The following is a 26877-nucleotide window of genomic DNA, read 5'->3' on the forward strand; positions in this document are numbered from 1 at the left end:
AACAATATGAACCTAAAATTTTTATGACTTTAATTACCATGAGGAATGCTGAATTCCTAGATGAGTCCCTCGGATGTATGTTAGGTGGATGTTAGTTTAAAAATACACTTCCGTTGAACATGTGTACTGCCATAAATTTCTTATCCTTGTTTTAAACTCTGTTGACATCGAGGTATTTCATGCCTAGTTGTTGTGATAAGTTTAAGATTTTTTTTTTTTTTGAGAGCTTTCGGTTAATTTCCAGGGATGTGCAGCTTGCGCAATGTGTTTGGCAAGCACAGAGTCTCTCAGCCATTCATGGCATTTTCTTCAATTTCATTTTCGTGTCATGATTAATGCTTTTTTCTTTCATCTTTCCTATAAGCATCATTTCTCCGCCCTATGATGAAAGTAGGTTCCTTCTCCTTGTTCCACAGACGTGAGTGCTTTAAGTGCTCTGTAATGCCCTGTGCAGTCATACTGCATCTGCAAGGTTTCTGAAATAGTTGCCGCACTCAAACTTTTTACCTTGATGGGAGTTTCTTGGTGCACTAAGGAATGAACTTTTTCTACCTTCTCTTTCTTTTCTTTCTCATCTCTCTACACCCTGTTTCCCAACAATTTATTTTTTTTCTGTCCATGCCTTCTGTTTTTCATAAGTGGTAGTTCCTTGATTAGTTAACTCAATGCACGAAGCTCCGGTGTATTACATGATGTACCATAATAAGAACTATAATGATGAATTAGAATTGATCTGTTCTACCCCTGTAAGTTGATAAGAGGAGATGATGACTTCCAGCTGTTATCCCCCAGAGGGTGGCAAAATTTGTTGATATGAAGATATGTAATATGTTGTTTTATTGAGGTTATTTGTGAGCAGGCACGAGGTCCTGTGGCTATATGGTTGAACATAATTACATACAGGCAAGAGGTCCTGTGTGTGTTGTTTTAAGTGATGTTAAGTGGTCTGTTTTATGCTGCCACCCCAGAGGTCAAAGCAGAACAGTTAACCATGATTCACTTTACCATGCAGCGAGTTTCTAGTTAGCCGTCTAAATCGCGGCATATGTTCCCAGTGAACGTTTACTATAAGCAGAGACCGCATGGTGCAAACACGTGGACTGGCACAGCTGTCGCCTTGCAATAAGCCAGTCACGCCCCCATATGCTAAAACTTCTCTCCCTCTTCTTTGCTGGTCTGTCACATAAATTAAGTCTAATTTTCATTTCATTTATAAGTTATTCATTGCATATTTTTTGAGTGACAGTCTACTGAGAGTATTATATGAAGTATAAATACTAAGTGGTTTTAAGTAACTGTTCAAAGTTTTAGGAGAAAGATGGCCCAAGTCCATACCTCTTTGTATTACGTGAAAAGTTCAGATATTTCTGAAGATTTTGATGTGTTTAAAGGTACCCTCTCCCAACTACTGTGTAAGTATTTGTCATTTGATGATATTAAGCTATTTCCATTATTCAGCTTTGTTGCAAAATTTTTGTATTGTACTGTATTTCACTTTAAGATCTCCTTTATTGACAATAATTTTGTTTTTACTTTTTACAAGCGTACATCATTGAATGTTTCGTTTTGTTGTCAAACCTAGAATGTGGAGCCCCTCCATGCACTGTCTATTCTATTTGTCTTTTATTGTTCAATAGATTGTGATACTTCGGATTTTCATCTAACTTATGGAACTAATGCTCCACTGCTTTGCAGATGAGCTAAGTCTACTGTCATTTTAGAAGCATTTATTTCCCCGTTTTCTTTCAAGCTGCCTAAGATTAAACAATGATTGCGAGTTTTTCATTCTCATGCCACTGACCAGACTATAACTCTAAGGGGAGTTTGGAAGCAAGCAACCTCCAGCTGATGGAATGCAAAGTGGAAAAACATCGCAATAACAAAGTGCGGCATCATGGGGTGTCTACCCGTGCACCGCCATTTAGTTTGGTGGCAGTCTGCATTTTCGAGCCTCCTCCGAAGTATAGTACCACCATAGCACCTTCTGTCTAGTCTGACACATTGTAAGAACTGACTACCTGCTCCTTGTCCAAATTCTTAAATGGTTTCACCATTACGTACCTCCCCCCCCCCTCCCCACCCATAGCCCTGGATTCTAGATATGTTGCACTATAGCAACACTCTCATTACGTAACATTCCCCTTCAGTCGTGATACACGATTTGTGAGTTAGCGATTCTGGAATCCCATCATGTGCCACGTTCGTGCCCAGTGCTGGACTGGTACGTTTGAAAGAAAGTGAAGCACCCAACTTATCTAGGATATTCAATAGAGAAGAGCCGACTGCACCCCTGAAGTTGAGAAGAAGTGCGCTACCCTCTCGCAGCAGAGCGGTAAGCGAAATAGATTATGTTGTAGGATAAAACCAAAGAAGTGTCATTCAAGTAAGTGAAGAATTGTAGTTCGTACCCCATGTGCGTTTTGCACATTTAAGAGTTCACCCAGACGAATTCAAGTTTAGTTATCGTTCACCCTACTTCTTACCAAGTAATTTAGTGAGGAAGTAAAGACGTTACGAGCGAGCACGGAAATCGGCACTGCTACCATTTGCATACAGTGCTCCGCCATCAGTTTAGAAGTGAGAGACACCCATTTGTTTATTCTAACAAATACACCCATGACGTAATAAGATAGAAGCATCCGCTGAAATAAGCACTAGATTGTTGATGATTAGCACCCATGACGCGACGTCGTCTCCCAAGCGCAGTACTGTGTTATCTTGTTGGAAATATAGTTAGCAAGAGACATCCACCCTAATGAATAAAGATTTTATTGTACAATGTCGCAGCAGTTCACGCCCCCACGAGAACTACACACCCTGTTACTTCAGGATTTTGGGAATTTTGTAGTAGTTATCCCCCACGAGACATAATCACCCCTTTGGAGACAGAGCACAGTACCTCCCTCGCCCATGCATGGCACCTGGGTTACTACCATTTCTCTCATTCGCTCCTCTATTCGTTCCAACCTCAACCATTATTTTGTCCCTCTCTCCTCCAGGGCCATGTGCCTTACATGGTGCAGTTAGCGCCCGTAGAATGCCCAGCTGATCGGTTTATCCTTTCAGTTTTTGCATTCATAAATTTATCGCCTACCTATCTCTTTCATCTATGCATCATTGACATATCATGATGAGGCTCGCCTTCGTCTGCACCCTGGTTGGTAGCCACTGCTACTCAGACATATTGCCTCCCCTCCTCCCTCTCGCCATTCCTCATCCCTTGCACATACTTCTCCACACTGTTCCCTTCCGGAAGACGTGCGTTACGCCACAGATAATACCCCCTCCATTAACCTGCAAGAGAGAATGGCCATTTAAGTTTGTCAACATCACACGTATATCTCTCCTTCCCCACCGGACAAGCCATGTGCTCTTGTCCCGTCAGTCAGAAGTCTGTTTACAAACAATGCGTGCGCTTCTGTAACACAGAACCACATTCTAGATGTGAATCTTTTTGTATTTAATGAACTGATTATAAACTCACTGCATTCTTTCCTTTTTTTATGTGAAGTTTTATGAACAGGATAAGGATAATGTTAGCCGTTTTGTCACCATGGACATGCATTTTAATTATCTTTTTTTGAGTTTTGCCTGTGTGTTTCTTCATGCCTACAACTTTGTTTTACAAGCTTATTTTATGTCATATGACAGTACCCTGATAATCTCAAAAACTGTAAATTCTAAGAACAGTTGACGGGACATATGTTTTTCTTGAACTTTGTCATTTTATAGAAAAAAATATGGCTTTAATGTCAATTGATAGTCCAAAGATTGTTGTTTTGGTCCTCTCCTTCAGAATTTCTTGTTGTAATTTTAGTTATAGAGAACAGTTTGTTCATAATTATTGTTACATGTTTGCAGAACATTGTGGTTGAGTGATACTATTGGGGAAAACATTAAATTCGTGTGGTCCATGTGGAGCACTAACTTTTGAGAAATATTGATTATAGCTTCCCATTAAGAGACCTATAGTATCTGTTGTGCAAACCAGAAACCATTTGGAACACAAGGTGGTCACATTTCAACCTTGTTAATTTTTATTTTACTTACTTTTAACTAATTAATTTACATGTAAAGCTAAGTGAGGTACTTGAGCAGTATAATACCATGAGGTAATTTAAAATGGTTTTTAAATGAATGGGTATGTCTTATCTTTTGTTTTTCTGAGATTTTCACTATTATTTGGCTGTACTGGCCATATTGAATGATGTATCCAAGTTGAGGTAGTGACAGCACATCAGATGCTCTGACTACTTTATGTTACAATTTCTACAGTTGGAACTACTGAGTAATTTTGACCTAGGTGTAATATTTCACTATCTTCTTCTCTTACTGTGTGTTTGTATGTATTCCAGTATGCCATTTTTTGAAGGATGATTGCTCTATGAAGTAATTTAAAGTACTTTAAAATGAGAAGGTAGCATTTTGGTATTAGATATTCATGGGTTTTGATGTGTAGTCTTTGTTATCCCCTGAATTCATCCAGAATTCCATTATTATACAAGAAAACTTTTGTAAGCCTTGTATTTTAACACAAGATTTTCATGTGATGTATGGAACCTCATCTCTTCAGCTTGCTAACTGAAGCCTCCATTCTACTGAAATGTGTTAATATTTTGTAGCCTGTGAAACTTTGTGCAACTATTACCCATAACTAATATGTGTAGGATACAGCACAATTTTATATTTGTTATCACTCTTTTTAAATGCAATTTGATAAACTTAACTGCATGTAAGTCCCCTCCCACTTACATACACTAAATGAAATACTGTAACAGATCCTTCCCATAGTATTAAGGCCCCTACTATGGCAAAATGACTGACGCCGTTTTGTAAACAATGTTTGTCACCACTTCTATGGAAGGGGGAAGGAATGTACATGGTGGCAGGCAGTCAAGGAATATTTTTGGAAATCGGTTTAAAAAATTTATTTCAAAGGCCCAATGAAATCTTTACAAGTTTTCTCACAGAGTACCTACGTGACAAGTCGCCTGTCTTGCAAAACCGAGCCAGTTCTGTACAGTTAAAGCCGCTGACAAGAGACACCCTGAGACCTCTGCTGAAACTGCTAGCGAACTCATGCCATTGTTTTTAGCCAATAACATGCGTGTGATACAGGTCACGTGTGTGGATGCTGGAGTGTCCTGCGGCGCGGAACACAGCATCCTCGCTCTCTTGTACTCCAGACCTCGAGCAGAACAGATGTCTTCTTGGATGGCAGAGCCTCTGGCTCTGCTTTTGATGACCAACCACCAACGTTAAGTTAACATGAACCGCTTCCCCTTCCGTTGCACATTTCAATTAATTGCTTGGCATCCTAGACTGGCCTAAACCTGGTAACTTCCGACCCTAGGCGCGCGCCTTTTACACTGTACACTGAAATATATCCTCTTTATTGTACCTAATTTCCTGTTTTGTCTTTTAACGGCAGCCCTGGATGCCCACTTTCAAATCGTGACTGCTCGACCTCCTGCACACTGTCGTCACGAAACATATGTAACAACCTTCTCCCCCTTTCCCTGCCCTTATACATTAACATTTTGGAGGTATATACTATCAAATACAGTTCAAGATATTGTGGAAATTGGAAATCACCATGTTTATGCTGCAAAAGGTTTCTTGTGGCACAGGAGACTTGGACATTTGAATGGACAAAGTATGGCCTTATTGCTGAATATGGAAACTGGGCTGGAAAATTGTGGAAAGAATAATGCACATGAGGTCTGTTTCCAGGGGAAGCATGCCAAACCAACATTTAAATCAAGTCAAAGCAGATCTGCGAAGTCTTACAACTCATCCATACATATCTCTGTGGAACTATGGGGAATAAATCCTTAGGAGGTAACTAATATTTCCTAACATTCACAGATGAATTTGCTAGATACATTCATGTTTATTTTATCAGTTCCACAAGGATTAAGTGAATCATGAATTGGCTGTTTATAGCAAAATGGTCTAAAGACAAATGAGCAAGCAAATTAAAATTACTAGATCAGACAATGGATCAATATATGTAAACAGACACTTTAAGGAACAGTTGAATGAAATGGGTATCAGGCTGCCATTCACAGTAGTCCCTCTCAGAATGGAGTTGCATGTGAGTATCTATTAATAGTGCCTGTCTGCAACTTTTCCCATGGTAAGGTCTTTTAACTTCATCAAGTGGGATCACATGTATTTCCTCTTCCAACTTTCCATTTAGATATGCTATTTTCATGTCCAATTGATAAATTAATAGCCTTTCCTTACTGCAAGAGCTAAAAGGTATCTAAAAGATGAATATTTCTCTATTGGTGAGAGTCTCATTATAATGTATTCCTTCTTTCTGGCAGTATCTGTTAACTACCAATCTAGTCTTGTGTTTTGATATTGCACTCTTAGGATTTTAATATTTAATACCCATCTTGTTCTTAGGGGCTTTTTATTTTCAGGCATGTCAACCATCTAAAAATAATTGTAATCTTCATGACCTGGGTCCAGGTCATGAAGATACCATCAATGAACCTGAACCAGACTAGGGGTTTGGTGTTTTTGGGAGGCTAGGAAGGTGTCTTCTATACAGCCCATAAAAAGGTTGGCATAGGAGGGTGCCATCAGGTGCCCATGGGCCGCAGATTTGTTTATATACCTTAGTCTCAAATGAGAAGTACTTGTGGGTTAGGATAGAGTCAGTAAGGTGTATGAGGAATGAGATAGTAAGTTTGGAGTCTGAAGGACACTGGTAAAGGTACCGTATTTACTCGAATCTAAGCCGCACTTTTTTTCCATTTTTTGTAATCCGAAAAACCGCCTGCGGCTTAGAATCGAGTGCAAAGCAAGTGGAAGTTCTGAAAAATGTTGGTAGGTGCCGCCACAACTAACTTCTGCCGTCGAATTTATGTAGCGCGACAGAGGCATGCTTTGTAGGCACAAAGATAAATACTGGCGCCAAAACCTCTGCCTCAGTATAAAAAAAAATAAAATAAAATAAAATAAAAAAAAGGTGGAAGACGAGCTTTTTTTTTTCTCCGCCCCGAGTTTCGACCACTGCATTTTCATACATTATCCAACGAAGTAAATACAAATTCCGTATTGTTCATCTTTGAATGTAGCAGAATTTCAATGTACTGCGAAAATCCGACTGGCAAGACTGTTTGGGATTTTTGTCAATATGGCCAACTCTACGTTCTGAATTTTTGCCTACCTGTGAGAAGAGATGGTTCCTAGTAGGAACCTGATGAAATGTGAATCACATGCAGTATTCTCTTCACCATAAGAATAATACGAATATAAACATTTTGCCATGTATTCTTTCGTGTTTACTGCTATCTCATCCTGTCTGCCCAATAAACTACGAAACTAGAGTGAGACAACAGCAAACGCGGAAGAATATACGTATCGTGTCATGTTTATATTCGTATTATTCTTATGCCTAGTAGTGATACAGTCAGAAATGAAGCACGGCAACTGACTAGATTTATAAATCTAAGATGATGACTAATTTCTGTGCAGAATTTGATGTACTAAAGAAGCGGCCGCAAAGATTTTCAAACGGAGAAAAATTTTCGCCTAACTCTCGTTCAGAACATGTTCTATCATACGCAGTCTATTATTTGGTTCTTGTTGATCATTATCAAAGAAAGCAGCAGTGTAAGTAACAACAAATAGCAGTCGTTTGCCATTGTTTCGCTAATGAGGCAATTCCTCTCTTTCTTTTTATTGTAAGCGGTGGTAGCGCGTACAAAAGCAAGCCATGCCGCTAGCGGCGACAGGCCGTAAACACGCACTATCAGAATGGGACGAACAATGCATGACACAGTACAGTAATGCATTTTCAGCTTAGAGTGACGTATACACCTATAACAAAGAAAACGGCACTTATCAGATCGAAGCAAAATCAGCAATCGATTCAAACCAGACGAAGCACGTGAAAAAGGAAGGGTACTAGTATAAATACGGACGGAGCGCGTGACGCATAGCAATGGCTACCTGATAAAGCTTAACTGCTAAGCTTACGACTCGAACCAAACTACTATAGCTGTATCGTCATTCATTCGACGTAAATTGTGTCTCATATGACAATGGACCAACTTTGTTTCGATTTGGAGGTGCGGCCTAAAACTTTTCTCCCTCCCCCCCCCCCCCCCCCCCCTTGAATTTCGAGTCTCAAATGTCAGGTGCGGCTTAGATTCGGGAAATTTTTTTTCCCTTTATTTCGAGTCTCATTTTTCAGGTGCGGCTTAGATTCGAGTGCGGCTTAGATTCGAGTAAATACGGTAGTGTTCAATAGTGAACTGTGATGAGTAGGGATCCAGGCAGTAGAGGGGCAGGGATGGTGGAGAGTCAGAGAAGGAAGTGGCTGGTGACTTTGATGTGGGAGGCTAGATTATGGGCAATTAGTTAGAGGTGTTGGTTAATGAAGACTGAAATTCTTTCAGTGAGGGCACAATAACCAGCCACAATGGGGTGCCCAGGATTGTTAGGTCTGTGGATTTTGGGGAGCATGTAGAAGGTCAGTGTGTGGGGTGTCTTAGGGGTGAGGAGGGAAATGGATTCAGAGGAGATGTTCTGGAAAGGGCCTAGGGCTTTAAGCAGCGATTGGAGTTTGTGCTGGGCTTCTGGGATGGTGTCATTCTGGCAAAGTTTATAGGTGGAGGAGTCAGACAATTGGCAGAGGCCTTCTTCCATGTATTCACTGTGATTCATAACAACAATGGTGAAAAATTTGTCTGCAGGTAGGATGATTAGGTCAGGATTTGTTTTGAGGTTATGTATGGCTGTTCTTTCTTCTACTGAAAGGTTGGTGTTCTGAGGCAGGGATCAGGGAAAGGATGGTGAGGCTAAGTTGGAGGTAAGGAATTCTTGGAAGGTAACCGGCGAGTGGTTAGGTGGGAGGGGTGGAGAATCACAGTTGGATGGTGGTACACACTGGAAGAGGCTGGGTTTAATGTTGGAATTAGGATGGTTTTGGTTGGAGTGATTAGCAACAAAGAAGTGCTTCCACTGCAGGGATCAGAAGAAGGAAAGTAGGTCTTTGAAAAGTCCAACATTGTTAAATTTGGTTGTAGGGTAAAGTTGAGGACTTTGGATAGGACTGGAACTTCTCTGGAGCTAAGGGTGTTGGTGGAACATTTAAAAACAGTGTTCTGGAAATGTTTTGGCTCTAGATTTGATGGAAGGTTGGTTGGGGCCACTCTTCATCCCTACTCCATGGCACCCTCCTATGCCAAACTTTTTATGGTCCATCTAGTGGAGAGCTTTCTAGCTTCCCAAAACACCAAACCCCTAGTCTGTTTCAGGTTCATTGATGATATCTTCGTGATCTGGACCCATGGCCAAGACACCCTACCTTCATTCCTTCACAATCTCAACACCTTCTTCACGTGATCCTCCGCAACCCAGTATGCCACCTTCCTAGATGTTGACCTCCTCCTCTCTGATAGCTCCATCTGCACCTCTGTCCACATTAAACCCACTAACAGTACCTGCATTTTGACAGCTGTCATTCTTTCCACAACAAAAAATCCTTCCCATGAAGCCTGACTACCTGGGGACAGCATATCTGCAGTGACAAAAACTCCCTTGCTCAGTATGCTGAGGATCTCATCCACACCTTCACAGACTGGCACTATCACCCAGATAGCAAACAGATCTCCCATGCCATTTCCCCTCACAACCCCAATCCTCCCACCACCCCCAAAACCAGCGACAGGGGAGTGTACCCTTCATCACCCAGCACCACCCCGAAATGTAACAACTGAACCACATCCTTCACTAGAACTCTGATCACCTATCATCATGCCCTGAAATGAGGGACATCCTTCCCAAGATACTTCCCACCCCTCCTAAAGTGGTACTCCACTGCCCACCCAACTACTACAACATCCTAGTCCATCCCTATGCCATTCCCAATTTAACCCAATGCTGCAAGGATCATATCCCTGTGGAAGACCCAGGTGCAAAACCTGGCCAATCCACTCACCCAGCACTTCCTGTAACAGTCCTGTCACAAGTTTATCTTACCCCATCAGTGGCCGGGCCACCTGTTAAAGTAGCCATGTCATATACCAGCTCTACTGCAATCATTGCACAGCTTTTTATATTGTTAAGCTGCCAACCAGCTGCCCACCAGGATGAACAGCCACCACCAAACTGTAGCCAAGAGCAGAGTAGACCACCCTGTGCTACAACATGCAGCTGAATATAACTCACTCTAGTTCAATGTCTGCTTCACTACCCGAGCCAACTGGATCCTTCCCTCCACTACCAGCTTTTCTGAAATGCACAGATGGGAGTTATCCTTACAAAACATTCCCCACTCCGATAATTATCCCGGCCTCAACCTATGGTAACATACTGTCTCCACACCCTCCACCCAACAGTTTTCAACCCCTCTGGCCTGTCATCTCCTCCCCATTCTCATCTACCACCCGGTTTATTCGCAGCCCTCTGCCAACACATCCACCAGTCTTTCCACCCTCCTCTCCCTTTCTATTCCCCCTACCCCCTGCCTGACTACCTCCTGACGCTCCGCCTTTTGGCAGTCCACTTCCACTTCCACTTCCACTTCCACTTCTCCAGTGTGCGTACGCGGGTGTGTAGCCGAAAGCTATATGTGAGTGTCTTTTAAAAGTACCTGTCTACAACTTGACGTATCTTCTTTACGGTAAGTAGCAATATATCTTTTCCTACATTGTTGATATTCCTACCTGCAGTTTCCATTGCTTGATTACCAATGGAAAAGGAAGATTTGGCATTTGAAGAAACACATGTATGGATTAAAGACGAGTGGCCATTGCTGGAATAAATGTTTACACAAAATTTTGATAAAACTGGACATGTCACACTCAAAAGCAGATCCAAGTATATATTGTAAAAGAAGCAAGGGAAAAGATACAGTCATGGATAGATGATTTTTTTCCCCCCCCCATTTTGATCAATAGTGAAATTAAAATGGAACTTTTTAAAAAAAAAAAAACAGGTACAGTCAGAATTTAATATACATGACTTAGGGGAAGTTAATCAATACTTAGGCATGAAGATTCTAAGAAGTACCAATAGAAAAGAACTATGGATTGATCAGTCTCTAAACAAGAACTATCTTAGAAAAGTTCAGTGTGGAAAATTGTAAGCCTATTTCTACCCCAATTGAAAATAATGCTGAACTGTCAAACTGATGAGGAAAAGAAATGTAAAGAAAGATAACCCTACTTGGAAGCTGTAAAAAGTCTGCAGTATTTCGCACAGATTTCCAAACCAAGCACTGAATTTGCCAAAACTGCTGTAAGCAAGTTTTTCAATGATCCAAGAGAAAAACATTGGATAGCTATCACAAAAATATTCAGATATTTAAAGAGAACTACTGATTATAAGCTGAAGTATTCTATAAAGGAAAATGTAAATTTAGAAGGGTGCAGTGATGCAGACTGGGGAAGTGAGCTGGAAAGCAGACAGTCCATCACTGGATGTTGCTTTAAACTAATGGTAAGATTGATATCCTGTTCATGTAAGAGACAGAGGACAGTTGCTTTGAGCACCATGGAAGCTGAATATATGGCCTTATTCTCCACTATCCAAGAAGTTCTACGGATTAGAACACTGATGGGTGAAACAGAATCTCTTAAAAAAATAAAACCAACTGTGATATTTTGTGATAATATGGGAGCTATTAAACTTACCAACAATAATGTCATCAGTGTGAGATCCAAACACATTGACATAAAGCATCACTTTATAAGAGATAACCTGGAGCAGGGAAATATAACCGTCAATTATCTATGCACAGAAGACATGTTATCAGATCTCCTAACCAAGCTTCTCAATAAGGACAAGTTTCAGAAGTTGGTGGCATATTATTGTCTAGCCTGTGAAGTATAGTGTTCAGTATCTGAAAAATATTTGTTCAAGTGGGAGTGTTGGGAGATATATGAATAAATTATTTATCCAGTGTTTATAGCTGTGCATAGGTTACACTGTGCCGAGTGCATTACCTTTCTGAAATGGTATTCTATAATTATTGAGCATCAACGAGATCCTCGATGCTCCACTAAACTAAAGAATCAAACAGTATGACAGTACACCAAAGTACGAAGGATGTGAGTGCTTGGAAAAATGGGATGTTCCAACCTCTTTAGCCACAAAAATTCAGATAGAGAATGATAAAGGCGAGAACAGTGTACAAAGAGGAGAGTGGAGATCAAAGTGATTTAGAACAAAGGAAAGTATGTAACTGGGTAGTTTCTCTTCCCCAGTACTTGTCAGGACATACCATAATGAAGGGCTTCAAGAAAGTGTGAAAAGGGAACCCATATGCTCTTATATCTTAAGATGATCTCACCATCTGAAGTGAAACAAACAAGGGAGCACAAAGTAAACTGGATATGTGAAACAACAAGTTCAGAGAGTTCGGTTTAACTTTGAGCGAAAACATAAGAGCGGCAATGTGAATGAACAGAACAATATCTTGACGTAATCCATTTTTTGAGGGAAAGAAGATTAAGAATGTGAATTGGTAGTGATGTAGGAATTGATAGGAATGCAAATATTTGGGTTCTGAACACGGTAACCACAGGATTTAAATTATTCACTCTAGTACAAAGATTTTTCTAGGCGTAAGGATGTTCCTAAGAGTTAAATAGAGCATGTTCAAAACTTTCCTGCTGTGCACTATATCCTACAGAGTGGAGAGCTATATTGCAGCTAAAAGACATGTAAGACATTTACAAACTTTTGAAACAAAACTCCTTAGATCTGCTCTACAAAACATGAGGGGAGAGAGGATTAAAAATGAGTGCATATGGAAAGACCTGCAAGTTTTAAGTGACCGTGCAAGACAGGCTGAGTGCGATGAAACTGAAGCATTTTGCTCGTGTAAAACAAGTGCAGCCTAATGCTAGGCACAAATTTAAGAAGCGTATAATGTGTGGCTCGATACAGCACAAAGCGTGTTTTTGTAGCTTAACAGGTTCAAGTGGGACCACACAGATTGGGATGCAACACAATGGGGTCACAACATGCACCCGCACCAGGTCATGTAGCTTTGTGGTTGTGGCACAGAATCTCGTGCCGTGAGCCACAAGAGCACTGTGAGACAGGTGAGGCAGGGAGCGGGAATGCAGTCCTCCCATGTCGTCCCTTTGGCACCGCACGTATGGGCCGTGGTAGTATTGAACATCCGAAAATCATAACCTTACTGTATAGTAATTTTATTATCACTGTGTAATGTTTCGTTTTTTGCCATATTCTATCATTCTTCACTAACACACTATGTGTTTCAGTTATTTATATCTACGTAGTTTTATTGTTTCATTTCATTATTGTTTTACTTTGTCAATAGCAATGCATAGTTCAGTGACTGGTGAGCTATTAGCCACTGGAATTATATTTTTGGCCTCCACAATGTTTTCAGATCACACGTAGGGACACACAGTTCACCATGAGATTAGTGAAAAAGGAAGTAACAAAGTAAATAAAATCATATCATTAAGAAGCAAGGCAGGAAATTTTAAATATTATGCAGTGAAACAAGGTTGCTTACATCTTGCCTATTATGCTGGCGTGTATGTACTGTGTGTTATAAAAACTCGAAAAGTAGGAATTTCCATAGATGTAAGCTGTTGAGAAACCCCCATGAACGAAAATGTTTTAATTAGCACAAAGTGATGAGAAAAAGCATTTCAGTGGCTGCATTGATAAACTAATTATACAACAGGCAGCACAAATGAAGAATGTGGTCTATATTATTCCGCAAGTGTGAGTAACCTGAAAGAGTCTGGTGACACGACATATTTAATTCACTGAAATATATTGCTGACAAAGGTAGATCTACATTCATGACAAGTTTTTTTTCCAACGATGTGAACTCTTCCCATCACGAAGCACACCTGGTTAGCTTCCGCATTCTTGTTGGGTGCATTATTCCCAGCTGCAGACAGTACTCTGACTATTGTCTTGTGCACTGGATCAATCATTTACTTTTCTCAATAATAACTATTTCATTTGCGAATCACACATTGCCAGTTTAGCATGCCATAGGTGAGTAACCAGCCTCTGGCATGTGCACGTCACTTGCGTGAAGAGCCCACTAGTCATCATTTTCATATTGCTCAGATGACAAACAGGAAGAAAATCTTTTGGTATGCTTCCATCCCAGTTGTTCAGTGTTAAAAATATGATGCGTCATGGAGATTCTATAAAATTGAAACAAAACTGGTGGTTTGGTTTTGTGTGAATTGTTAATCATTTTTCATTCGAAGAAGCATCGTCACTTGTGAGTAACTGCTACATTTTTCTTGTTCACGGTTTTAATTGTGCTACTTTTCCCAAAACACAGTACAATTTGCACAAACTCGTCTTCCAGCAGCAGCTGCAGCTGCAGAGCGTCTCATTAAACCACCAATTAGCAGCCAGAGAGGCCAACAGCTTACGGAAAAAATCTCATTGTGTCCATATTCAGTAACATAATAAATTTAATGTATATTTTCATACTGGAAATTTCTCTTCTAACCAGCTGTCGATGACCCTTAAAATACAGTACTGGTTTGGAAAAAATAAAAAAACTATACCTTCTGCTATATAACCGCGCATATAAGAAAGTTCAGTGTGTTAACGATTTGGCAAAATACTCTCTTCCTTGAGTGCTATCACGTGCCAAAATCTCATTTTGACATTTCCACCAGTTAAGGAGATACGAGGGATGTTATGAATATTTCATTCTCGCATGCATTTGATCGGGAGTGAACACGCTACATATGAACCATTTTCTCAAGATCAAAGACAGATGGAATCTCCTCCCGAACCTAAAGAAAAACTCAATATGTTAGCTAAATTTCATACACAGCGACACATGGTCTAAAATGCACCAAATGCAAAATCATAGCAACCACTATTTTTTGTTGCAAACTTTTCGAATTTTGCACAGTGTCTTACTTAAATAGGTATTTCAGAATAAGTATGACTATTAGCGAGATGATGACAACTTCGCCATGAAGCTGACATATAACTCTACAAGTAACGCAAAAATCAAATATTTTTATTCAATAGTTCCTGTAAAATCATTTGAGGAAGATTACAGGGTGGACGCGCTTTGATTCGTCAGTGCTGCGTGTCGCCAAGTGGTGCACACGTCGTGCTGTAGTGTCGTGTCACATTACACATGCTATATGTGTCTCAATTTGCGCTTAGCCTAACAGAATTCCCCGTCACTACTTGTAATGGAAGGTGCCACGATATCAGCTGGATGCAAGAAAGAGAGTGGACAAGAGTAAAGAAGACCTTGCATGGAAAGGACAGTTGTGGGATTCTGTGGTGAGGGGGAATTTACCAGACAGAAAAATATGTAGGACAATTGTTTGAAAACATCCTACTCAGCTTGCATCAAGGGCTCCTTTACGACAAAGCTAACAGGACGTATTGAACATATACAAAGAAGGACACCCTCAAATGATCACAGGTGTGTCTGACCCATGGAAGTCAGAAATGCTGAAACAGTTGAATTGGCAGCAGCCTGAATGTTGTTGTAGTAGTAGTAGTAGTTGTTGTTGTTGTTGTTGTTGTTGTTGTTGTTGTTGTCGTCGTCTTCAGTCTAGAGACTGATTTGATGCAGCTCTCCATGCTACTCTACCCTGTGCAAGCTTCTTTATCTCCCAGTACCTACTGCAACCTACATCCTTCTGAATCTGTTTAATGTATTCATCTCTTGGTCTCCCTCTACAATTTTTAGCCTCCACACTGCCCTCCAATGTTAAACTGGTGATCCGTTGATGCCTCAGAATATGTACTACCAACCGATCCCTTCAATTATCCAGTAAACATCAATTTCCAAATATTCAGGAACTGGTACCAAGCAAAGAACCTAAGAATATACTACAGTCCTATGTGTAATTCCTCGAGGGAGCACGAAGACAAGATTATTCTAATTACAGTGCACAGAGGCATTCAAGAAGTCTTTCCTGTGCTAAGAAGTCCTGCCTGTGCTCCTCATGTGAATGGAATGGGAAGAAATGTTAAGTTGTGGTACAATGGAAACCACCCTCTGCTATGTACACTAGTAGCCATTAAAATTGCTACACCACGAAGATGATGTGCTACAGACGCGAAATTTAACCAACAGGAAGAAGATGCTATGATATGCAAATGATTAGCTTTTCAGAGCATTCACATAAGGTTGGCGCCGGTGGCGACAACTACAATGTGCTGACATGACGAAAGTTTCCAACCAATTTCTCATACACAAACGGCAGTTGATCAGCTTTGCCTGGTGAAACGTTGTTGTGATGCCTCGTGTAAGGAGGAGAAATGTGTACCATAATGTTTCCGACTTTGATAAAGGTCGGATCGTAGCCTATCGCGATTGCGGTTTATCGTATCGCGACATTGCTGCTCGCGTTGGTTGAGAACCAATGACTATTGGCAGAATATGGAATCGGTGGGTTCAGGAGGGTAATATGGAATGCCGTGCTGGATCCCAACGGCCTCGTATCACTATCAGTTGAGATGACAGGCATCTTATCCGCATGGCTGTAACAGATCGTGCAGCCACGTCTCGATCCCTGAGTCAACAGATGGGAACGTTTGCAAGACAACAACCACCAGCATGAACAGTTCGACAACATTTGCAGCAGCATGGACTATCAGCTCAGCTCACAAACCATGGCTGCGGTTACCCTTGACGCTGCATCACAGACAGGAGCGCCTGCGATGGTGTACTCAACGACGAACCATCATTTTTTCGGACGAATCCAGGTTCTGTTTACAGAATCATGATGGTCTCATCCGTGTTTGGCGACATCGCGGTGAACGCACATCGGAAGCGTGTATTCGTCATCGCCATACCGGCGTATCACCCGGCGTGATGGTATGGGGTGCCATTGGTTACGTGTCTCTGTCACCTCTTGTTCCCATTGACGGCACTTTGAACAGTGGACGTTACATTTCAGATGTGTTACGACCTGTGGCTCTATCCTACATTCGATCCCTGCGAAACACTACATTTCAGCAGGATAATGCACGACCGCATGTTGCAGGTCCTGTACGGGCCTTTCTGGATACAGAAAATGTTCGACTGCTGCCCTGGCCAGCACATTCTCCAGATCTCTCACCAATTGAAAACGTCTGGTCAATGGTGGTCGAGCAAATGGTCATCACAATACGCCAGTCACTACTCTTGATGAACTGTGGTATCGTATTGAAGCTGCATGGGCAGCTGTACCTGTACACAGCCATCCATGCTCTGTTTGACTCAATGCTCAGGTGTATCAAGGCTGTTATTACGGCCAGAGGTGGTTCTTCTGGGTACTGATTTCTCAGGATCTATGCACCCAAATTGCGTGAAAATGTAATCACATGTCAGTTCTAGTACAATATATATTTGTTCAATGAATACCCATTTATCATCTGCATTTGTCTAGAATGAAATTTTCACTCTACAGCAGAGTGTGCGCTGATATGAAACTTCCTGGCAGATTAAAACTGTGTGCCGGACCGAGACTCGAACTCGGGACCTTTGCCTTTCGCGGGCAAGCGCTCTACCAACTGAGCTACCCAAGCACGACTCACGCCCCGTCCTCACAGCTTTACTTCTGCCAGTACCTCGTCTCCTACCTTCCAAACTTAACAGAAGCTCTCCTGCATACCTTGTAGAACTAGCACACAGTTTTAATCTGCCAGGTAGTTTCAAATCAGCACACACTCCGCTGTAGAGTGAAAATTTCATTATAGAAACAACCCCTAGTCTGTGGCTAAGCCATGTCTCTGCAATATCCTTTCTTTCAGGAGTGCTAGTTCTGCAAGGTACGCAGGAGAGCTTCTGTTAAGTTTGGAAGGTAGGAGACGAGGTACTGACAGAAGTAAAGCTGTGAGGATGGGGCGCGAGTCGTGCTTGGGTAGCTCAGTTGGTAGAGCGCTTGCCCGCGAAAGGCAAAGGTCCCGAGTTCAAGTGTCGGTCCGGCACACAGTTTCAATCTGCCAGGAAGTTTCATCTGCATTTCTTCTTGATGTAGCAATTTTAATGGCCAGTAGTGTACTTCATTGTCGTTTGCATAGTATGGGTGTAGATGCACAATATGGGTAGCATTTGTTGGTGTGCACTTTTTTATGCTTGAAATTATTCATATACTAATAACGTACGAGAAGATTCAGTATCTACTTTCTATCAAACTTCATTAATTTTATGACTGGTTATTCAATAATGCAGTTACTTTGCATCCCGAGACCATGAAGGCCTTAAAGTTTTGTTACTACACCTTATCAGTCAAACAATGGCAACTGCTCTCCGGAATCTCCAGCAATAAACCCACAAATCATCTGTGAAGCTGCAAGTATTCACTGGATCCAGTGAAGTTACATTCACATATTGACTGAACTCTATCAGCTGTGAATGAATATGTTTACCATATGCTACTTTACCAAAGGCTGCAATTAAAAAGGCTCTCCAATAAAACACAAATTGAAGGATATCACTGCCTGGAAAAAAATGGGGAAAAAAAGGAGTACACCTGGAAAGCTGATATCGATTTTAATCCTATGCCACTTGGGCGGGATGGTAGATGTACTGGTACCTGTTTTAACATCATCTGCCAACAGATAGCACAGTGGCATAGCTGCCACAGCACCACCTATGTCTATCCTTTAATAGGGATAGCCCACAGCCAGAAGGCTCAGTGTGTTGCAAATGTGTTAAGCAAGCAGACAACCATCGCGCGCGCGCACACACACACACACACACACACACACACACACACACACACACACACACACACGTGCTTCCTACAGCCAAGTGATTAAGTTTGAAAAGGGTCAAATTGCAGCCTTCCGAGTGGGAGGATGATCCTTTCGGAGACTTGCAGCACAAATCTGATGTGCTGTGTCAGGTGTGCAACAGTGCTGGTATCTGTGGTCCATGAACATTCACACATTTGTAGACGAGGTTCCGGAAGTCCATGCCACAAAGACACCTGCCAGCATCATTGTATTTTAAGGACCACAGTGGAAGATTGTACAGGTACCACTGCACAGATAAGAGGGCTTGTGAGCCCAGAAGTGTTAACACAAACCATTGTGAACCAGTTATTAGCAATGGAGCTATGGGCACACACACCCTAGGCTATCTTCCACTCACACCACTGAATCGACATGCACAGCTTGATTGGTGTCGTCAGAGGATCACTTGGAAAATGGAATGGCATGTTGTTGTCTTCAGCAATGAAAGCAGATTCTGCTTTGATGGTCATTTGCATGAACAACGTAGACTTGGTGAGTGCTGTCTTATAGAATGCATTCGTCCAAGACACACTGGCCTTATGTACTGGGGTACGATAAGATACAACTCTCATTCACCTTTGATGTTTCTGGAGGGGATGCTAACCAGCACTCGGTATGTGGAGAATGTTGTTACACCTGTTCTTTTGCCGCTCTTGCAACAGGAAGGTGATGCACTGTTCCAACAGGATAATGGTCACCCACATACTATCTGTGAAATTCAACATGCTCCGCAAAATGCGCAGCAATTTCCGTGACCGGAACCATCTCCGGACTTTTTTTCCAAACTCTTAAAAACCTATGTGAACAGTTCAAGCAGATATGGTATAACATACGCCAGGATAGTATTCACCTTCTGTATGATCGACTGGATCCCAGAGTCAGCATCTTCATCGTCACCCGTGGAGGCTATACCACATACTAATATGGGTGTTTCGGCATGGATTGATACCTGTTACCTCTGAACTGTTTGTGCTACCGATCTGTAAATGTAACTGTTTCATGTACTCCATATGCACTGTTGCAAGAATAAGTCTTGAGTGATTTGGAAACCACTGAAAGGGTGTACTATTTTTTTTCTGGTAGTGTATTTACCCCATCATGGAACCAATATATCGTCCTAGACCCTAAATAAAAATTACGTTAGCTTCCTAAAGTGAGCGCAGAATACAATTTTTAGTTTTTACACATTCTCCATGTACAACATGGCAGCTTAAGATAAGTTACATGAATATTATTAAACATATAAATGGAAATTTTGATGTTACACTAATAATGTTAGTATAAGACTGGCTCACTTTGTTTTATTGGTTTGAAGCCATGTTTAGTTCAGCTCTTCACTGAATTTTTTTTGTTTTGCTCAGAGGATGAAAGTTCTGTCAAAACTTCTGCAGCACTCTCAAATCACTGAAGGTCTATCAAGGACATCCTATTATAGATATAACTAAGTACTTTTTGAAGATACTTTGCACTTTCATAAATAACAAAAATCATTAACTTATTCAGACTGAGCTACCTAAATACAGGGTGTACATAAAGTCCGGGAACAATTTTAATTATTTATTGCACAAGAACCAAACATTGTACAGATATCATACATATGACATTTTGAAGAGAAACCCTGAAAGCTTTTTTTTTTTCTTCTTCTTCGTGTAAACCGCCACAGCATCGTTTGGTAATATGCCAATAGTCAGCAATAGTCGCAAACATGGTGAGTTCAGGTGCAGAGTGAGCTTTCTGTGTGTTAACGAGTTCAAAATGGCCTCTCTGATCACCAGATCTCACTCCATTTGACTTTTTTCTGTGGGAACACATTAAAAATCTGGTGTACGTACTGCCTCTATCACATGATGTAGCAGAGCTCTGGGAGAGAATACGGGAAGTGACTGCCACAGTCAACGATGCCATGCTGGCGTGCTGGGACGAGTATGGCAAAAATTTGATTACTGTATTGACTTCTGCTGGGTCACTCATGGTTTGCATATTGGCATATTGAATGTTTGTAAAAAAAAAATCAGTGTGTCTCTTCAAAATGCAATATATATGACATCTGTACTGTGTTTAGTTCTTGTGCAATAAATAACTGAAAGTGTTCCTGGACTTTATGTACACCCTGCATTTGTATCAAGGTTGCAGCATGGCTCCAACTAAATTATGAATGTTATTACAAAACAATACGAGGAGTTCTATTAACTTTTTGTTGGTGCCATTAAGAGTGTGGCAAATCTCTGATATTCATTATAGCAATTTTCACATCAACAAACAAAGCTGTTGAAGGCTTTTGAATTCTGGCAGCTAGTCTTAAAAATTGCAAACAAGTGTAGTTAAAATTTACATTTGAAAGTGGGACAACACAGTCTTACAAAAGGACTTGTTGCTTAACTACTATTTCTGTAATAACATTTGTTTAAATTAAATATACCCTAAATAATTTTCATAGACATTAGACACATTTCTCATTCAGTTTTATGCATGTCACACCTCAACAATTCACTCACTGTGGTGGTTTGCACAAAATGTGGAATATGTGAAGCTACCTAAGATTTCATTCATCGTTCATAAACATGATTTGGATATTACAATCAGAAATGAAAATACTTAAAACATAGCAATACACAACTAGAGTCACACTGAAAAATAAAGTGGACAATTGCTACACTAGAGAAGATGATGGCAAGCAGAGTGCCCAAGTAACTATTTCATAACTTAGTTTGCTTAATACTCATGTACACAGGGTCATCAATTTAACAGATTTCTGCTGCCAGTAATGAAATTATTACTCAGCTGACTTGAATGAAAGTTTCTATTAGAAAGGAATACTGTTAAAATTAAAAGATCTTACCACCTGAAAGAAACCTTGTAGTGTCTTCTTTTTTCATTACTGCATTTATTTTATATAACAATCACAACAACACAAAAAATTATAATGTTAAGACTTCTGAAAGTGAACAAAACAATACGATAAATGGTTGTTATACTGAATGTTCTGTACCAAACCCTACACAACAGTTATTGGGGATAATAGTAACAATATTTTATCCAAAGTCATTTATGAAACACATACTTGCCAGTCATCAGTTGCGAACATTTCATCTGGTTCTGGTAACTGCCATGTATGCAGTGATGGATCAAATGAGAATTTCTTTCCAAAATGTTGCAAAACTCTTTCATGTATCTCCCTGTATGTCTCTCGTGTAAGTTTTGATTTCTTGAAATCACGTTGTGGACCAAAGGAATGTGGTAATCTCTCATTTTTATTGACCAAGCTGCTGCTGCTGCTGCTACTACTACTACTACTGTGTGTTGCATCCCACGAATTATTTCGATGATGAAAATCTCTCTTCCAATTACTGTTATGGCCTATTCCTTCCATTGTTCCTACGAAGCACATAAAAATTAAAAGCTGTGTACAAGCAAATTTCAAAAGAACAAAAATTTTACAATTAACAAAATTGGGCCAAATAACATTTCATTTTTGTTAAACTGTAATGGCAACACACACAAAATCATCCCAAAAAGTTGTTGAAAACACCAAATGTGAGTGCTGTACCATAAAAATTGTGTCAAGGTAATTTTTAAATATATAGAAAATGATGATCAATGGTCAATATCACCAGTGCCTTATTAAGTGTAACTGAAAACAAAATAATGAATGTTGTCAAATCACAAGAAACTTCTTGTTATCTTCAGGAGTTCCCAATGACCAATTGTTTTCTGCACATTCTGGACAACAGTACCTAGCTCAATACCAAAGAAATATTAAAATTTTTCATACACCAGGAAAACCTAAAATCACACACCACACTCGCCAATGATGATGCTCGGTTTGTGGGGCGCTCAGCTGTGTAGTTAACAGCGCCCATATAAATTTCCAACCTTTTCTCAATCCGAGCTCGCCACTTTCGTGAATGATGATAAAATGATGAAAACAACACAAACACACAGTCATCTCGATGCAGGTGAAAATACCTGACCCCGCCGGTACACTCGACACAGATGCAGTAAGAGCTCAAGAGAACTCTTTATACTCCACCTGTAGTTGGCATCAACTGTCGTCCATGACTTGTGGGATTGATTACATACGGTTAGCTTGTCTGAAGCCAATGGGGAACAGCAGTCAGCCACTTACTGACAAGCTACTAAACACGAACCTTGTGGCTGGCTAAATTTCACACTACATTGATGACCCTACCAACAGTGGAGTCTATCAGCGTGGCGGAACCGGTTGCTCTTGTACTTCCATGGGATGCTGCAGAGGAAATACGACATGAAACATGCCGTACACTTACTAGAGCTGTTCCTCCAATGCCCAACACATTCAAGGAAGAGAGGAAAGCATTCAGGCGGCTACAAGAAGATTCTGAAACAGCCTTCTTCCAGCACAGGAAAAACAATTGTAATGTCCTACTAGCCTTTGAAGTTCACAGCAAAACATGTATGCGCTATTAGAGGAAGATGCCTACAGGAGAACTTAAGACAATGCTACCACCCAAATACAGAAGAAGACCATCGTGCTTCTCCAACACACTTTCCCTGACAAGAAGACTGTGGAAATACTTCTTACATGAGCATTCATGCCACCTAGACTTTACAGAATACCTGAAGTCCTCAAGGAAGGAATGCCACTCCACCCAATTGTTAGAGACATTAGCACACCAATATATGAATTAGTAAAGCACCTGACAGCAAAGCTCGGCCCCTTTGTGAGTAAATGCTAGCAGTACTTATGAAATTTGGCGCATTTCATCCTGCAGCTATAGAACTTCCAACTGGGGCAAAAGACTATGAGTGAGCTTCGGAGTGGTATTTCTCTTTACACGGATACCTCTAAAAGCCTTCCTAAGCCTCACCAGAGGAAAGTTTGGGCCAGTGCTAACAAATTAACTGAATTCGTGCTTATGTCAACCTCCTTTCTATTCAATGGGAATTACTACGAACAAACAATGGAGTAGCGATGTGCTGCCCACTATTACCAGTAAAGGCCAATATGTTTCCATGATGCATTTGAAGAACTATCCCTGGAGTCGACAGTCTACACACCCTTGCGCTATCTTCGATATGTACGTGATGCATTAGTGATGTGGCACATAGGCATCTCACCAACAACAACCCTTAAAAACCTGTATTTGTTAGACAAGAAACACCAAATTCATAACAGGGATAGAAAAAAATAATTAACTTCCATTTCTGGATGTGCTCGTCAAGTGAAAATCAGATGATACACGAGAACTCATCGTCTACTGTAAACTGACAAAGATTCATACTTGCATGCCTCCAGCTACCGTGCCCTTCACAATGAGAAGGCGCCCTAAGCACACTAGTGCGTATGAAATCTCAGACCGAGGCAGTCTAGCAGCCGATCTGCAGCACTTATAGGCTATGTTACACATGAAAAGTTACAGCAACCACCACGTAACATGTGCCTTACGGCTTCAAAGCTGAAGACACCGAGACCACAGCAAAGGGAAACCTGTTGCAATGGGGATTATGACATATATCAACAACAATCTCAAGAATACTCTACAGACATAGCCTGAAGTGTGTGTTCTGTCCACCAGCCAAGATGAAAGCTTTAGAGATCAGTCAAGGATGACCTAGGACTTCAAAAACAGGAAGTCTAATGCAATCCTTGCAGGAAAATGTATATAAGGCAGACTATCAGTACAGCAAAGGAGAGATGCACTAAGCGTAAACATCATGCCACGCAGACAGCGAATAGCCGACAAAGTCCCCTGTAGCAGAGAACTGCATCTCCCATAAACATGGCATGAATTATGAAGCACCAAGTTGTTGCACCAGTCAAACACCTACTGATACTGTATCCTAAAAGACGCTGTAGACATCTAACTACACGACAAATTAATAAATGAACACAGTTTTTAAGTGAGGCCTGGAGCCAGCCCAACATACATCAGTTTCAATCACTGTAGGTAGTAAACATTTCTACAGAGAGTAATAAAAGCAATATATTTGGGCTTACAACATACTTAAATAACACATGGAGTAACTCAAGTAACATGTGGGATGATTCTGCTTTACTCAGATTCCTCATTCATTAGAGACAAACCACTAAATCTGCATATTCAGTCACATTCCCATCAAAGGCAGTACTTGCCAACTATGTGGGAAATTAGCAAACCGGTCAACTTTTTAAGAGATGTTGTTTTTATTTTGTCCATCATGATTATAAAGCTAAGAGATTTACAACAAAAACACAGTCCCTTTTATCAGCCAGGAAAATGTATTGAAACTGATAGTATATGACAACAGAAAACTTCCAACTTCCTGGTGTAGTTAATATTACCATAAAATTTAAAATCCATGTTAGATGGTTAGAATTTTACATTCCACTGGCATTAAGATCATTACTAACTATTAGCTTTGTAAATGTGGTAGTTATTTAATTTCATGTTCTGCAGATAATTTATACAGATAATTGTAATGAAGTGGAATGAGTCATGTTACATTCACATTACACATTCATATGTAAACACAGCTTCATGCTGACTATTCACAGATGCAAGTTATAAATTCTAACCACTACCTTTTACATATTACGAAATAGGAATTATTCTATGGAACATGAGTTGTCAAGGAGAAACTTTTCTAGTTTATCTTCAAATTTAACTTCACTGAATGTCAGGCATTTTATATCACCAGGTAAGTGATCAAAAAATTTAACAGCAGTACTGTGCACAAGTTTTTGTGCTAAAGACAATCTTGATGTGGAGTTATGAATGTCACTTTTCTTTTCTTTTCTTTTCTTGTGGCATTTTAAGTTTCATGGCCTGGGGTTCTGCTGGTGTAGGAATGGAGCCTTCAAGAAAACCGAATGACAATTATGGGAACACACATAGATCTTTAATATGGAAGTATACTTAACTCAGTGACAAAACAACAAGATGTGTGAATATACTAGCCTGGGTGATAAAGCTCATAACCACACTCAAGTCAAAGACCAGGTGATTGTTGTGCACTAGGAATACAGAAATTGAAATGGTGCACAAACTCGAGGAAACTTGTTCAAGGGCTAAGATAAGATCGAGTCCAGAGTCTTGGTACTGTACGTAAATAGCGGTATGGAGCCGTCACTGCGTGTGCTTCCTGGAGGTGTTGAAATCTCCTTGGCTTCCATTGGAAGCTGGTGTGCACTGCTTGGCTGTCTTCTGGTGACCTGCACAGACACTTGCTAGTGCCAACCAATGAAACTCACCATGGGATGCTTGGCATGGCATGTGTAACAGTGGATGACATCAGGGTAATTATTTACATCATTGTTTATTTTAAATGCAGATGATTATTTACAACAAACTTCATGAGAGAATAAATATTTTGTGAAGCAGTGATCAAAATGTGTAATTCCTTAAAAAGATGTCTACAAGATGACTATGGGTTAGCATCACATATTATCCTTGCATAACTTTTTTGAGAAATGAATATTTTCTTTTCACTATTACATATGACATTATTGAATGAAAATACTCAAAATGTGTCAACTTACAGATTGGCAATGATATGAACTGCAAATATGGCTAAATTAAGTTGTTTTATGAGTTCAATTCTTTTTAGACCATTCCCAGACAACCACTCCATAATACAGGGTGTTTCAAAATGAATGTATGGGTTTAACGCTTTGTAGCATTACTACATTCAACTTACAATTATAAATAAGACACCAAATGAAAGAGCAACTCAAACAGTTTTGTTTGTGCATCTGTACGCAAAGGGAATAAAATGGAATGAACGTAGAGTGACTGAAGAACGTGTTGAACGAGTGAGAGCCTCACGCATAGCTCCAAGATATCAGTTCAGAAAGCTAGTCCTGAATTAGCAATTCAAGTGACGCCTAAGTGGAGACTTAAGGAGACAACTACATCATTATCTTTTGCAGTTGTTACAAACTCTATGGCCTACACTCTAATGTTTACATGCCAACTTTGCAAACGAAAATAATGTTGGTGTATGACGAAGATTTTCTGTATGGTGTAGTGTCCAGTGATGAATCGACATTTCATCTAAGTAGAAATGTGAACAAAATTATGTGCATATCTGAGGATCCCCACAAGGAAGTACAATTGCAACTCGACTCACCTAAACTGAATGTTTACTGTGCCATATCCCAGCGGAAAGTTTGTGGGCATT

The 26877-nt window shown here is 40.4% G+C and overlaps 1 protein-coding gene across 8 annotated transcripts in view; it reads right to left on the reverse strand.

Moving 5' to 3' along the window:
• The window catches only part of LOC126262232 (cap-specific mRNA (nucleoside-2'-O-)-methyltransferase 2), a 275061-nt gene that overhangs the window by 187410 nt on the left and 60774 nt on the right, over positions 1 to 26877 (reverse strand). For 7 of the 8 annotated variants that reach the window (XM_049958694.1, XM_049958697.1, XM_049958698.1 and 4 more), the window contains one exon: positions 21800 to 22113. The exons of the other annotated variant lie outside the window; for it this stretch is intronic. In XM_049958694.1, coding sequence (XP_049814651.1) covers positions 21800 to 22108 — 309 coding nt within the window. In that variant the 5' untranslated portion in view covers positions 22109 to 22113. The remainder of the gene's footprint in view (positions 1 to 21799; positions 22114 to 26877) is intronic. 8 annotated transcript variants of the gene reach the window in all.

Source organism: Schistocerca nitens, chromosome 6 (genome assembly GCF_023898315.1).
Source record: "Schistocerca nitens isolate TAMUIC-IGC-003100 chromosome 6, iqSchNite1.1, whole genome shotgun sequence".
Taxonomy (NCBI): Eukaryota; Metazoa; Arthropoda; class Insecta; order Orthoptera; family Acrididae; genus Schistocerca; species Schistocerca nitens.